The 15,736-nt window shown below is 42.1% G+C and overlaps 1 protein-coding gene across 9 annotated transcripts in view; it reads left to right on the top strand.

The window, feature by feature from the left end:
* CASZ1 (castor zinc finger 1) overlaps window positions 1–15,736 on the top strand; it is a 220,049-nt gene that overhangs the window by 124,584 nt on the left and 79,729 nt on the right. For 4 of the 9 annotated variants that reach the window (XM_085609856.1, XM_085609848.1, XM_085609846.1 and 1 more), the window contains exons 4-5: window positions 1,437–1,553; window positions 5,909–5,977. The exons of 1 other annotated variant lie outside the window; for it this stretch is intronic. In XM_085609856.1, coding sequence (XP_085465982.1) covers window positions 1,437–1,553; window positions 5,909–5,977 — 186 coding nt within the window. The remainder of the gene's footprint in view (window positions 1–1,436; window positions 1,554–5,908; window positions 5,978–15,736) is intronic. 4 more of the 9 variants (XM_085609857.1, XM_085609852.1, XM_085609855.1 and 1 more) reach the window with 2 other exon arrangements.

Below are 15,736 nucleotides of genomic sequence, written 5' to 3'. Positions count from 1 at the left end.
CCTCACTTATCTGAAAATTTCATACATATCTATATTTGAGAGTGGTATGTGAACTTCTGTTCAGATGAAGATAAATAAAAGGGGAACAATTGATCGAAACATGTTGGTAGGTGCTGAGTTTTGAAAAGGCATCAGAATTCAGTTAGTAAATTACAACAGGGCCTTGCCCATATAAAGCGTTTTAAAGTGTATTTTTAACATTGTAGATCCTTTTCTCAATCCATTTCTTGAGCTATTCAGCCTTGGAGAGTAAATTGTACGTTTAGTTTTACTTTTTGTAGGGTTGAGACTATTGCGCTCATTTGTTGTTAATCTGATTGTTTTCAAGTATCTACGACAAACATCAGGAATTTGTCATTTTTATGCAGCATGACTTTACTCCATATATATTGTGGCAATTCGGCATGAAACAACAGCGAATGCACATTGAGCATAGACATGGGAGCTTCCTACCCTAGATATTGTGAAAGCACCTATTGCACTTCAAACACTTATATTTCTAAGCTTGTAATCTCACTGATCAGAGCAGGTACTAAGAAATGTCAGCAATTACACGACCCCTAAATTCAATCACACTGTGACATGTGAACCCAGCTCAAAAGCTGGGACGAGAATGTCCCAGGTAGACGTCAAATGTGCCGCGCCTTAGGCTCGTGCCTTAGGTTGTTAATCATTAAGCACCAATGGGTACTCGAAGAGAACCCACAGTGCTTTAAAGCAGGAAGTGTAAGAAGTGTGCAAGACTCAAGTCTCCTCTCACTGGTGTTATATTCAGAAGATTGAGTATGATGTAGAAATATCCCATGAATTTTACATCTACACATCGTGTCAGGGACGGTTACATCATCATTGCTCTTTTCATACTGAGATGAGGAGCTGAAATACGAGTTTACAACATTTTCTCACAAAGCACTATATAGTATTCTGTTATTTTATGGTAGACGTATTTATATAGTGCACACTTTGCCGTTAGTGTGGGTTTATAGAACTAACATGGCTGGGTATCTTATTATGCCATCTAAATGCCTTACATGTGAAAATCTAAACATGCATGTGCCAGGCCGGTCCTCTGCCCGGGCCCCATCCTTCCCATTGAACACAGCCAGGGCTATCGGTTGGCTTGCATAATGGATGGGTGCGTTATGCGCTCACCCCCTGCATGTCTCGTCTTCACTGGGCGCCAGTTCGCTGATGCTTTCAGTTTTGAATGATTTGAGGTCAGACAAACATGTTAATTAATGTAAGTTCTCTAACCACAGCCACACGCCCAGGGTGCGTCCTCGGATTACATCTCCTTACAGTGGCTAACATCTGTTTATGTTTCCAAGTTTGTTAAAAATATCGATATTTTGTTCTTTTTTTTTTATCTCTAACCATTTGTGTGAGAGGTGTCCGTTTGGATGCACTAAAAACTGAAGTCTTCCATTTATTCACAGAACAGGTACAGCACGTGCAGCAGCAGTGCAAGCTTCCCTCGCACACATGACATGTACAGCACGAGCAGCAACAGTGCAAGCTTCACCAGAAGTGCAAGCATCCCTCACACAAAACAGGTACAGCATAACCAGTGTCATAATTAACTTCTCTTTCACACATACATGAAAATCAGGAGCAACAACAGTTCAAACTTTCCAGATTCACTTGAGCATCGCAACAAGCGCAGCAGGAGAGCAAGCTTCTCGCTCACACCTAAAGCCCAAACACCAGCACCGGAAGCTTTGCCCACACTGAGGAACATAGAAAAACGTTACAAGTGCCTTTCACATAGGCAACAATTACTGCACTATCGGCAACAATGTATACTTCATCCATACATCGAGAAAGTGGGGCATGACTCAGAAGTGGAAGGATCTTACACATACAACTGATAAAGCACTGGGACCAGTTCGGCATGGAAGCCTGCACAGAGACACGGTATCATAGCAGCAGCAGTTCACACATCCCCTAAAGAAACATTACAGCATGATCTGTGTCAGCTTCTTTGCCACACAGAATAGTTGTAGTCTGAGCAGCACACATACATATTCTGTTCAAAGAACTACTGGCTCCTCTCCAGCAGCAGCAGGGGAAACCCCTCCCCATACTTGCCAGGCACAACATGGGAGCAAGCTTCCTGAACACGTAGCGCGTGTACATCTAGAGCAGCAGAGAGTAAGCAATCACAGCAGAAGGCTGGCTCTTAAGCATGTACTTTGCCCTTTCTTTCACACCCATGGTAAAACATAGGTCAACAATTAAATGAAAACTAAGGGAGGGCTTGCAGGGAAGGAAAAAATGACTCACATAGACACAGCAGGATGTGAGGCTATACGTCAGTAACTTCATACATGTCACCAGTCTAATAACAAGGATTAGTGTTGAGAAGACCAAAGGTTGACATGTTTCGATCAATTCAAATGTTATGTGACCTTCAGGAGAACCGTCTGTAAACCTTGGCTCTCAAATATAAAATCGGGTTTTCATGGGCTTCCACAGTTGGGCTTTGTTACCTTTTTTTTTAATCTCCACTGCTTTGTCAACAGCTTAGGAGTTTTCCTACATAAGAGCTATTGCAATTAAAGTTTTGTACACCAAGTGACAAGGACAGAACCAGGCCCAGTGGTGTGATCTGGTGCTAGAGACATGTAATGGAGGTCACTTTCAGTAATTTATGTTTTATCCTAATTTGTGTCCTACTCTGTTACCCTTTATTTGGTTATTCATAGAGTTTACAGTTTTGTTGACGATTAAACTACTGAGGTCTTTTCCAAGGGTTAAATCTGGAAGGCTTGAGCCATTGGAAACATAGCAATGCATAACAATACGATTTCCCCCGATTCTAATATGCAGATTCTTAGAAATCTGCATCACTTCAAGTATAACTAACTCCTAATATTCCCCTAGACAGAACTGATGTTACAAGCCCCAACTTAGCACAAATTCTTCAAGATTCTACCCTAAGCACCGATATCACAAAACCCATCGGACATGCACAATAATTATACCACAAAATGTCATCCCTAAGACAGCAATGATTCCTCTAAACACCTACACTAACAATGATGTCTCAGGTGTGATACTAAAAAGTTCCATCCTGAAGAGGACAACCAACCCACACCCCAGAACAATAAAATTAGAACACCCTCTCAGTCATACAGCAAATACGCCCAAAATGTAATTATTTAATAATGAATATGTCAAATATCCTGCTCCTCTCAATGCAGTTCATTACCCCATTCATTTATTGGCAACACAAGATATTCTTATATACCACGTTCAAACTGTAGGAGCCGAGAAACATAAATGCCTACTATTATGCCTTCATTACAAGAGGTCTGTTAATTCCAATGGGCCGGTCCCATCAGAATTATCAGGTTAGCTGGAACACCACTAGTGAGTGGTATTCCAAACGTGGATTTCATCTGCTGAAAGTTGGCAAAGTCACCTTGTGGAATACTGATGAGAAATATGCAGAAAGTGGCACAGTTGGTCTGATTCTTGTATGTTATTCCTTCAAAACTTGGAATTCTTGTTATTTCCCCACTACCGGAAAAATCAGGTCCCCCAGTATTGTTTATTTTGGAGCAGGGAAATAATGTAGATTACTACTATCCACTCGTAATGAGAGCCGTAGTCACTAGAGTGTGAAATTAAGAATAGTGGTAGGGAAAAGTAAGGCCCTGTAGGGGAAGCAGGCTTAAACAAATTAGGAAATAAAAGAAAGATGGGTCCAACACACGGAAAAGCACAAATCAATAGTTCCATTGGTGGAGGTTACATGAAGAGGTTATACTCCCAAAAAGCAAACTCCAAGGACAACTTATCTCAAAAGGAGGAAAGACAACTGATCTCAAAGGGAGGTGTCAAAAGCACCACTTCCTCGTTGAACTGTGAGAGAAGGAGGCACTTGCTGCCGGTGGGGTGGCAAGAGGCTTTCCTCAGAACAAGTAACAGAACGTTAGATTCCGTCTAAATAGGCAAGTCATAAACTTAAGCATACATGGTGGTAGAAGGTGAGGCTGCACACTGAAGAGGCAAGACTCAGAAAAACTGCATCCTGAGAGGTCAGTGTGAAATTGCCACCTGGAGAGGCTTGATAAACCACCTCTTGAAGACCTGGAAAAGAGCAAGATGACATCTGAAGAGGAGAGAAGAAACTACTGCCCAAAGAGGTGAGGTAGAGCCTACTGCAATTAGGTGAGAGGAAGTTAACTTAATACCTAATGGATTGTGAATTTGTGACCTGACGATGCAGCAGAAAGTGCGAGGCTTGCCCCAGAAGAGGAATAGAGAGGGGGAGATGAACAGATTGACTAAAAGAAAAACGAACTCATACAGAGGTGAGTAAGAAACTTCTCCAAGTGAGGCGAGAGGAATTGGGGCTAGCTTGAAGAGGGTGATGTGAGAAACAACCTCCCAAAGGAGTTCACGTGAAACTCCTTCCTGTAGTGGTTAGAGAATGTGAATCTTGAGGGGGTGAGAGAATTGAGGGTGCCCCCTGATAAGATTAGCTGAATGCATTCTAAAGGGGCAGGAGAGAGAAAAGGACTTCTGTAGAGGCGATTGAGAAAGACTGCTTCCTGAATACGTGCAAGAGACAGGGAGAACACCTACTGAATGAGTGAGAGAAATGAACTACATCCATAAGAGCTGAAACTAAATGGAAACTACTACCTGAAAAGATCGAAGAGGGCAACTTCCTTTGTTGGTGAAAGAGACAGACGCTCTCTAAATAGGTGAGACAAAGTACTCCCTCTGGAGCTTGGAGAGAAACTGCTTTCTGAAGAGGTGAGAAATAGAATGCCCCTTCTGAAAAGATAAAACAAACACATTTCATCATGATTCAAAAAAAGCTGTTGAATAAACTAAAATACTTATTGAGCAGGTTTGAGGGAGTACCTAATTTCAGAGAATTCGTTACAGAACAAGGATCATTTTTAGAAAGATCATAGAAGCCACCACCTGGAAAAGTATCTGCAGGTACCACATGATGAGATGGTAGAGAGTAAGGCTTCCCCTTGAAAAAGAGAGAAAGACGCTACTGTCTGAAAAGTTGAAAGGGAGGTAATTGGAGAGAGGTTAACTATTCCCAAAGAGGTAACAGAGCAGGACTACCTCCTGTAGAAGTGAGAGGGAAATTACCTCAAAAGTAGTGAGATACAATGAGGCTTCTTTCAGAAGCACTTAGAGAGGTGAGACAGAGTGGTACACTCCCCTGGAAGAGGTGAGCTAAAACCTATTTCTAGAAAGTGGTAACCGGTACACAGAGAGAATCGAACGCCTGAAAAGGTGGAAAAAAGCAGGGCCACTGCCTAAACATTTGAGGGGAAAAAAGATTTACGGAAGTGCTGGGAAAGCTACATTGCCTAAGGAGGAGAAAAGACAGGATAGCTACCCCTTAAATCCCATGCTGACACGTTCTGAGACCTTCAAGCCCTCAGCCTCTCCAACGTTTTGCCTCCTTCCAGAATGCCCTGTCCTGGTATCCATTTTAATAAGTGTCGTTTTTTTATTGGTCATCATTGCGCGTAGTTGTGCCATGCTGTGACTTCATTCGGCTCCTATTGGGATGAACAAGTTGCAACCCTTTTATGCAATAAATTCTATTATTTCCAAAAAGCCACAGTGCATACATGTTATCTCCAGCCCCTGCTGCTGATACTGTATGACTGAGCCCATATCTTTGAATCCATGCCCCTGGACCCCTTGGTGCCTTAACCAATGATTAGTCCAGTTGTCCATGAGAGACTAATGAACTTCCCTGTACACCAAGGGCTTCAAAGGCAGATTGGCAGTGGGTACTGGGCATGCTCTTTTTAAAGGTTTATAATTTAACCTTGACAAGCGGGGGCGGGCGGGCGGGTGTTCGGGTGGCGGAATGGTGGCTTATGGTGTAATCTAACCAGCCCCTCCGTGTGTTTTTCAATAGGAACGGACTGCCCACAGACAAACCAGCGGTCATCGAGGATGTTAATATTTACCAGAAATATATTGCCAGGTAGGCCGTCTGTTCTCTTCTTTCCTTATTAATAGCAGGGGTTTTGGTGGTACTATATCTGTTTGGCTGATCTATAGGATATATGATTTCTCAGATTTATCCGCTTCCTCTGATATTCACTTGGGTGAAGGGCGATTCTGGTAAAAAGAAATCTGTACCCATATAGCAACAGCTCCTCAGCGTCTAACTGGCCTATGAAGCACCTAACCTGGGGCAAATCTAGACCACCTATCTGCTCGGAGGGCGCAAGGATGAGTTGCCAGACTATTGGCCGGTCTTCTGATCTGAAAACCAAGAGCAGGTTGTCTGATCCCTCTTCCTGAGCCACTATGGTCTGCACAGTGATAGGAGGAACGCCTCTATATATGTGAGATTATCTCATGGCACATTTAAAAACCTGTACACCCTTGGGTGGATAAACCGGTATGCTGAGACCTCAGCATGGCACTTAATGATAAAGAAGCATGCCACATATTGATAACATGGCATTCCACGTATTATCACTCCTGTGTAACAGTTCATGTGATTACTGGGAATCCTACATATTGATAACCTTGCTAGCTCTATTGTGACAACTCTTTGTGCCTTATTCTTATGACAATGTATTGATGACTTTGCTTACGGATAACTATTTTAAAACTTATTACAACGTAATCTTTAAAGCAAGAGATGACAGATGAGTTGTTGTCGAGTGCACACGAGACAGAGCAAAACAATGGGCTAAATAGACACCATTCAGAGACACAGAACTTGGTGTGGGCGATGTTGCTTAAGCAGCCAAATGGGCCTAAAATGGTAATAAATGATCTGTGGAAAGTATGTGTGACCAGGCATTTTTTATATGTTGTATTCTTACTTCTCCAAATTGATCTAGCATAATAACGCTCTACATTGTGTTTCAGCATTATTGGCACTCTAAGGTGGGACAAAGTAATTTAGCTACAGAAGTTTTCTACACTCTTTAAAGCTAGGCAATAGTAGCGGTTTTAAAGGTGATGCTGCATGTTCCACACATTGTCCAGAATTTGAATTCTAAGTGTCAGTCTTCATTGCTTGGACGAGACTCCATAGTTTCCTTGAGTGGTTAATTGTGTACATGCAGTTATGGCCTAAGTAATGGTAGGTGATATGAAGCTTGGTATTAGAAGAAGAATTATTAATCCATTACACTCGAAAAAAAGTCAGTGTCCACTCATAAGCATTACATTTTACAAAATGTCTATTATACACTGAAGCTGCTACAACACATAAAATGATGATCTTTGGATGAAGAAAGAGAACTGTAACCTTTTAAAGGACCACACTGTGAATGATGCCATAATAGATCTCAAATCCCATGCAGACCTCATAAAACAATGCAACATTGTGGAATGGCTGCTGTTGGATATTGGTAGAGGTACACAGCTGGCTAAAGAGAACGTTCTACAATGGATGGCCCCTTTAAGTTTCAAAGGTCATGCTCGAAACAGTTTTCCATCACATGTTGCACATGTTGTACCATAACACAGATGTCATCTTAGGCCTTTAAATCTAGTTGGCCAGAGTTAAACATATCAAATCAAGGCTAACCTTTGAAAAAGCATTAACAGGACCAAGACCTGAAAAACAGGCCTAGAGCGGATTCTATTTCTAGAAAAAGTCTATACATCTCTCAACGAGATTAGGAAACTCATATGAATCACTTCCAGCCTTATTGTAACAGAGGATGGACCTCAACACACACACACCAAGAACAGGAAAAATATCTGCAGAATCATTTTGAACAGGCATAGAAAGAATAAACGAATGAATGACTGGTTCAATTTCCTGATCTAGGAAACAAATTCTTATCTGGTTAAATAATTCCCTCCTGATACACTGACTACATATACCCCTCGAAACCAGAAAGCTTCACTGCTATGTGGTGTTGTGAAGGAGGAAGAAGGGAATCCCCCATCTCTATTTTATCGTAGAAACACAGACTCTATAAAGGAAGAAGTGTGTTTTACCAATGCTGAACAAGGTGCCAATCAAGCAGCTATGTCTTCATCAGCCAGGCCGAGACCATAGATATCAATGGAGGAAAGCGTGACCAGTCTAGCATCCGAGCGTTCAGTATACTTTACAGGACATGTTGAACCAGATCTGGTATTGGCCACAACAGTAGGAAATCTGTTAATTCAGGACCGACATCAAGAGCTCCCTGGTGATCAAGGAGCTTGGAGTAGTTTAGGCGAAGGTGGTATTTGAAGTTACCTGGTACACACCTAACGAAAGCTGTTTCATTGTGCAGATATGGCTAGTAGCACTGCAATGACATGGACGAGTGCCTGAAACTTCTTTCACAAAAAAAAGGCTAACCTAATTGTACCAGAAAGTAAAGCGACTGTTAATACACGCATTAAGGCCTCGTTGGACACAGCTGACGCAGCAAGCCAGCAGCTAATTACAGGCCTTGTGTTACGAAGACACTCGTGGGTTCTGCAGGCCATTAATCTGCTGTGCGACGGCGAACAGTTATTTGGCCAGGGAGTGGATGAAGCACTTGATAGAATTAAAAGGGCACCGAGACGGCTAAGTCAGTGGCCCTGTGGCAAGAAAAGCAGTTTTCGTTGAGGAGGTATTCCCTCAAATAGGCCCCCGTCTCCACAAACAACGTCTCTTCTCATGGGTGTCAGCCACCATAGGATTCAAGCAGCCTTCAGAATGTCAGTGGACACGTTCCTCAAACAGCTCCTGTTCTGGAGCAGTTTGCCTGTGTGGAAAGAGCCAGCCAGCTTGAGGACATAAACACAGAAGTGACCAAACTTACTCCCCTCATCCCTACTCATAAAACACAGTACTCTTGTCTGGAGGCTTGGGTCTGCAGCAGATGTCACACTCCATAAACTTCAAAAACTGAGTGTAGAAGACCAGTGATCAAGTTTACGTCATATAATTTATTTCAAGGTGGGGGAATCTCAGTCCATGAAAATCGGTGACAGACAAGGGCGATTTATAGATTTTATTAGGAATAATTTCTGTATCTGCTCCAAATATCAAGAAGCTGTCACAAACTGTAATAGGACAAAGACACCTACCGGTATACTTTCTTAACACTGAAGAAAAGGAAGGCAGACTGCGGCCAGTTTCACACCACAGAACCGATACGGACACTGCTAAAAGAAAATGCCCTAAGACCACTTGGTACCATTGTGCGGGTAAAGGGGGGCCAGGTTTCCAAGCAGCCACAGACCCAAGAGATGCCTTTCAGATCCCAATGCATCAGAAATACAAAAGCTATCCATGTGTTCTGGTGGGGGGCTATCATTTCTGATTTGGCACACCTTCATTATTATAAAGCCGGCATCAAGTTCTAGGTTGTCACCAAATGTCTTTTGGGAGAGTTGCAGACCTTCCAAAGCAGCAATACATGTGATGGGAATGTCAGAAAGATGCTAACAAAACATTGCAACTATTGCACATATATTTACGTACGGATGTTTATTTGGTGTAAACCTAGCTATGGAACAAGTTAGCCAACTATAATGGGTGGGGGAATTAAGACAAAGTGAAGGTGGTAAGTTTGTCTCATTTGGGTGCATATTTACATGCCAATTGTCTGAGAGTTTACATGGAACATAAAATAGTCCAGCCTAGAACCCACTCAGAAAATGTTTTTCTACATGTGGCTGTATCTCGAGTAAATGTACTAGCCTTTCAATGCTTCGAGGAAATTCTGCCTTTTCAGAAGAACGTTCCACTTTGTTCTCACCCTCGGCTCGGCGTCTGTGATGTGATGCAGTGATGTATTAGTTGCAAATGACAGCATCCTGTGTATCACTGTTGCCACTCACTGGACTGTACATGAGACTCTTACAGGAACGGCTCAACGGTCAATGGCCAGAGGATGGTACCTTGGAGGATATGGTAGCTGTGACTGAGAATTCACAAGAGTTTGCGGTGTTTTATAGCTGCTCGTGTAGATTGCAGATCTGTCTCATACCTCATGTAACCATTACTATTAATGCACCTCTCATACGATGGGGAGCATATGTAAACATTGGTCCCAATGAAGGACACTCTCCAGTTAGACTACACCATAGCTATATATTACCGTATAAAACAGGGAGGCACAAATGTGCTACCTATAGGACAGCACAGACGGCCTTGTGCTAGGTGTTATAGAGAAATATACAAATTTTGACAGCAGGTGTGCCCCAAATAAACAACTACTTGCTATACAAAGCAGCATACAGCTTGACACCATTCATGAGTGGGAGCTGGATCAACAAATATTACACCGGGTTTTTCAGGCATGAGTATTCCAAGAAATAAATGAATTTGCAGCAACAGAAAATACTGAGACTACACAAAGAGGCCAACGATGATGCACTATTGAGGACAGTTTGAAATATTAGTCGAAGCTTTCCAATCAGTTAAATGACTCCCTCTTGTACTCAAGAAAAGCAGGCAACCGCAGTTGCCATTGGATCTCATTGCATCTGACAGATTGAGATGTTGGTTGCAATATATTGGAAGTTTCAAACCCTTCACAACATGAATCAGGAAACTATAGATCACCCAACTTGGCACAATTGCTCCTGAAGGGTTACTTGCGAATGAACTTAGCAGCATGTCTCCTGAAGACTTACATGTGACAGAACATAGCAGCATGGCTACTGAAGACTTATATGTGGACATCTAAACGTATCATTGATACACATGGAGGTCCATACCATAGGCAGTTGGACTAACTACAGATATGGCTTATTTAGCAAAAAGGACACTAGGTGTAATGTTGCTCTTGATCCCGTTCATGAGCTCTAGTTGAAGATTTTTTAAATTACTAAATGTAAGTAATTATAAGCGCATGTATAACAGCAAAAGCAGCATATGTGAAGAAAACATAGGGGAGACCAGCATTTATTTAGAAATAATGCATATCTTAACTTGAGGGACTCAAAACACTGATTCCACCATGTAAGGTACTACCATCCAAGTGGATCCTAACTATTTTGCTGACAAAATAAGTAACACCCCATGTTGAATTAATACATAGATACAACCAATACATAGAGAACTGATATTTAGAGTTTTATAATTATTAATACCGCACTTACAATCAAACAGAAAATATCCAAATGCACAAGGAAAGTATAGTTCTATGAATGCATTCCAAATTCCCACATCATTTTCCATGTTTATCAGACTACAGAGTTACTACTATTTTTGCAAACTCTGTCACAAGTGCAGCTTTCACTGTATATACCATGTGTCAGAATGTCCTGTTTGCACTATAGGACAGAGCTAACGTTTTTTCAAAAGGCACAGCAAATCATGTGTAACACACAATCCCATCATAAACCTGGCGATAAGCAGCCACACTGCGGTACACAGAACCCACCTAACTCTGAACGGAACCATGAAAGTGCAGTGCTGGGCCCATGGTCATCATCAGGGACTGGAAGCCAAGTCCTTCCGGAAAATAAAATCTCTGGATGCACCAGTGCCTTCTGCAGGGGGTTAGAAGCCATAAAAGCAAATATGTCTTCTTCATGGGTTTGAGCCAAAAGGTGCACCTAACCCTTCTTCATGGTGCCAAAGGCTGAAGGTGCACTAAGGCCTTATTTACGAGATAAGAGGCTGGGAATACACAAGTCTTTTTCAGGCTGAATGCAGGGGGCAAACCAAGGCTTGCTTCAGCAAGCAGAAGCAGTGGACATAACCAAATATTTCTGCACTGGCCGAGGCTGTGGCTCAGCAAGGTTCTTCATGAGGAGTGGGTTCTGGAGACTACCATGTCACCTTCTGGGATAGGCTGATGATCAGGTTCTGGAGACTACTATGTCACCTTCTGGGATAGGCTGATGATCAGGTTCTGGAGACTACCATGTCACCTTCTGGGATAGGCTGATGATCAGGTTCTGGAGACTACCATGTCACCTTCTGGGATAGGCTGATGATCAGGTTCTGGAGACTACCATGTCACCTTCTGGGATAGGCTGATGATCAGGTTCTGGAGACTACCATGTCACCTTCTGGGATAGGCTGATGATCAACCAAAGGTTTGAGGGTGGGGGCAACTGAAATTCCCCAAGGTATTTTCCAATGCCCATACGTTCTTCTATAGTCCAAAGCTATACTTTTGAACATATTGACTTCCTGGTTCAAACCTGTCAAATAGTCCTTACACTATTCCTAAGTCATGTGGTTGCAGGCGTTCTGCCTTATACTTGGCCTTGCATTTCAAACCCAAGTCAGACAGGAGAAAAGCATCTGCTTACACGGAGTTTCGGTCTTGCTGTTGCTCAGCAGATTGTACAAACTTTCTCTCATCTGAGGTCCCTGGGTGGGGGATTAGTTTATTCCAGCAGAAAACAATTCAAAATGAACAAGTGATGGAGGAAACGGTCCCCACCATGCCAATCTAGCTTTGTTCCACTTGGCATATTTGAACACATGTTCACTGTATCCTCACACACTTGGCTGAGGAGGGAGTTTTATGTTACACGAGATTACTGGGCAGTACAACTGGTTTTGATAGACCTTGACTTTGTAATGCAGCTTTATACCCGCAAAGCCTATAAATACACTACAACAAGTCAGTACTCTCACAGTAAAAGGCTCAAAGGGAATTTCCTCCTCAGGAAAAATAGAAACGGTTCTCTTTTACCAGGAGTGATTTAGGGTTCTGAAGCGGAGTACAGATGGCTCTTTATAAAAGGAGCCACTAAGACATGTATTAAAACATAGGGGACCTTTGAAGTGATAAATGACAAGATGAGACAGTTGTTACAAATAGTTGTGGACTTTCTTTACTAATTTAAAAAATGTGCTGACTACATCTGAAACCAATGCATTGAGTAAATGCTTTGGATGTGTGTAACAATTCATTAACCACCAATGACAACGCCAGTACATATATAGATAGATATATTTTTTTACAGGGTAACTTTTAAGTGGAATGAGCACGAAGATGTGCTGTGTCAAGTTTTTGTAACATTGTGTATCTGAAGAAGGTACTTTCACTTGTCGGTAGTCCCAGCAAAGAGGAAAGGGATAGAGTAACGAAGGATCTGAACTCCACTTTACCCCCGGAACCGAGAGGTGCTACCTTAAAAGTGAAAATGTAAGTGTGATTCTGTCGGAGAATTCTGTGAGCCCTTATCATCACTCATTGAAAGGCTTTGAAAAGTCTTCTTCGTGTCCATTGAATGAAGGCAACACACACTGATATCACATTTTTTGCATGGAAAGATGAATGTATATGTATTGATTCAGACACTATATGTAATTATTAATTCTCCAACAGATTCAGTTTGTTACATACTTTAGTATCAAACCCAGATTCCGAGGATTACCGGGCCAACTCTGTGTCATTACATAAAACCTTACATTTAAAAGTAGCAATACCTTTTAGCAGGGCTACTGTACTTGCAACAGAACTGTACTGGCATCATAAGCGGAACGGCCATACTTTGAATGGGTCGGGACCAGTACAGCTCAGCAAGCTTGTTAGAGGCTGTGGGGCTTGTATCTTTTAATTTTGCCTGAATGGGCCCTTCTCGACAGAGCTCTATGTGTTTAATGAAGTTATAAATGCTCTGCACAGCAGGACTCTTCTATCTTTAATTGGACAGTTCCAGCTCTTCCCAGAAGAAATGTCGTCTTTTAATGGGCCAGTTTCCGTATTTCTAATCAGGTCGGCTATACTTTTATTTCTATACAACAGAAATTCTTAGCGTGGTGTCTGCACGTTTAAACTGACACTTGCAGAACGTCTTTGCAGAAATGATAAAATCTTAAAGGAACTGGATCAAGACTTCTCAGCTGAGCTACAATACGTGGAATGGGACAGTTGCAAACCGTCGAAGCCAAGGCGCATTACCTTTAATGGGATAACTTGAGAACTTCTCAGCAGCTTTTCCGTTCTTATCATTTGCCAGTACCAAATCTTCCCATCAGGGCTGTTGTTCATTTATTAGGGCAGTAATGGTCGCAGACTCAGTCCAAAATAAACTATATTTGAATGACCATTGGATTTGGACTGTGAAATGAGCCAGTATAGTGGCTAAAGTTATGGCGCACACAAAGCAGCATCAGTATAAGATTTACTTACACATGTAACAGTAAATGTCCAAATAGCTTCAGGTAAAGTGTCAATCAAAAACAGACGAAAGTGCAAAGGCAAACTGTTTCAGTGTTTGGGGGCCAGGTTGCTAAATTAGCATCGTACCTGTCTGGAAAGGTTAAAACGCTGGATCACAGTCAGAAATTGATTGTTGAAGCACAAGGTGTGGGAGGAGTAGTAGGTGTGAGATGTAAAGAGCTCCCCTATTAATTAGGGCACAACAGGCAAAGTGGAGACCCTTCAACATGGCCCTAGGAAACCAGTGCAAATTGTTTAGATGGGTGAAGATTGGATGAAGGCAAGAAAGGTACAGAAGATGAGCGGTTGCATTCTGCACAACTAGCAGCAGATGCCAAATGTTTTGCTATAGACTTTGGTAGAGGATATTTCGGTAGGCCTTTAGGGAGGGGGTAAGGAACTGGACCACAGATTTGCGTGTGGGAACAGGAAGAAAATCATTTTCTAGAGAGAACCCTGTAACCTGCAGCAGCAGACTACAAGTTTCTTATTTTGATAATTTTTATGATAGTTTGTCATCCACCAAAACCAAGGTTTTTGACTGCATGTTTGGGTTAGTTTAAAGACTGAGGTTGTTAGGTCATCAACTCGGGAACCATATTAATGGCTGATTAACAATCCGTAGCAGCTTGGTCTTGTCTCCGTTAAGGTTTAAAGAATTAAGACTCATCCCCTTAGCGATTGCAGACAAGCATTTTTGGAATTGGCTGGAACTGGAGGCAGTGTCATCAGATCATGATGCAATGAGCTGGGTGTCAGCCTAGGAAATACAGTAAAGTTGAAGGAATGTATAATCGCGGACAGAGGTAGAAGGTAGACATTAACTAGTGTAGGACTCAGTGAGGACTCTGAGACATACAACAAGGTAGGGAGTAAGGAATGGAGGAGAAGGGTTTCAGTAACAGTACAAGAACTGTCAGTAAGTAAATAAACCATTTCAAAGCTGATTTACAGCTGCCTAATTCGTAGAGACTTATGTAAACTAGTGTGAGTCACCGTATCAAATACCACAGAGAGATCCAAAAGTATAAGAGCAGACCAAGAGAGGCACACAGATGTTCTTGGACCGCTGAGATGGCTTTTTCGGTGATATGCGTCAGTTGAAAACCAGATTGCGGCGGGCCCAGGAGATTATTCATGGGACAGTTGTAATTTACCATGTTTTTCCATAATCTTGACCAGTAGTGGTAGCAGCAAAATGGGCTGTTTATTAACTAAAACAGAAGGATCCACTCAGGAGAGTGACCACTACCGCATGCTTTCAGTTGGGGGACTAGTGGAAGACTTGAGTGATAACTTAATAAGATCTCTCATTGATGCATATATAACAGATACTCCTAAAGCAAGGGCATGAGGAGAACAGGATCAAGGGGGACCCTTATTTGGGGGTGTTGTGCAGTGAGTGTAATGTTTCTATATTAATTATGAATTATTACCACAGGGAGAAGCCCGTAGTAGAAAAGGGCTCACTGTTAAAGTTGTGTAGGTGAACTGACTGATCTTCGAAGACGGGAGGTGGAGTATATAGATTGGATTTATTTTGCGGGGTAGAAATTGGCTAGGTCATAGCACATACAAGAGGACATAGTAATAGTGGATATATCAGAAGCAGGATTAAGAAAAAAATTCACAATCAAGAAACTGTCCTA

This window comes from Triturus cristatus, chromosome 1_2, assembly GCF_964204655.1.
Source record: "Triturus cristatus chromosome 1_2, aTriCri1.1, whole genome shotgun sequence".
NCBI lineage: Eukaryota > Metazoa > Chordata > Amphibia > Caudata > Salamandridae > Triturus > Triturus cristatus.
The sequence above is the reverse complement of the archived record's forward strand: the minus strand, read 5'-3'. Positions and strand labels throughout refer to the sequence as shown.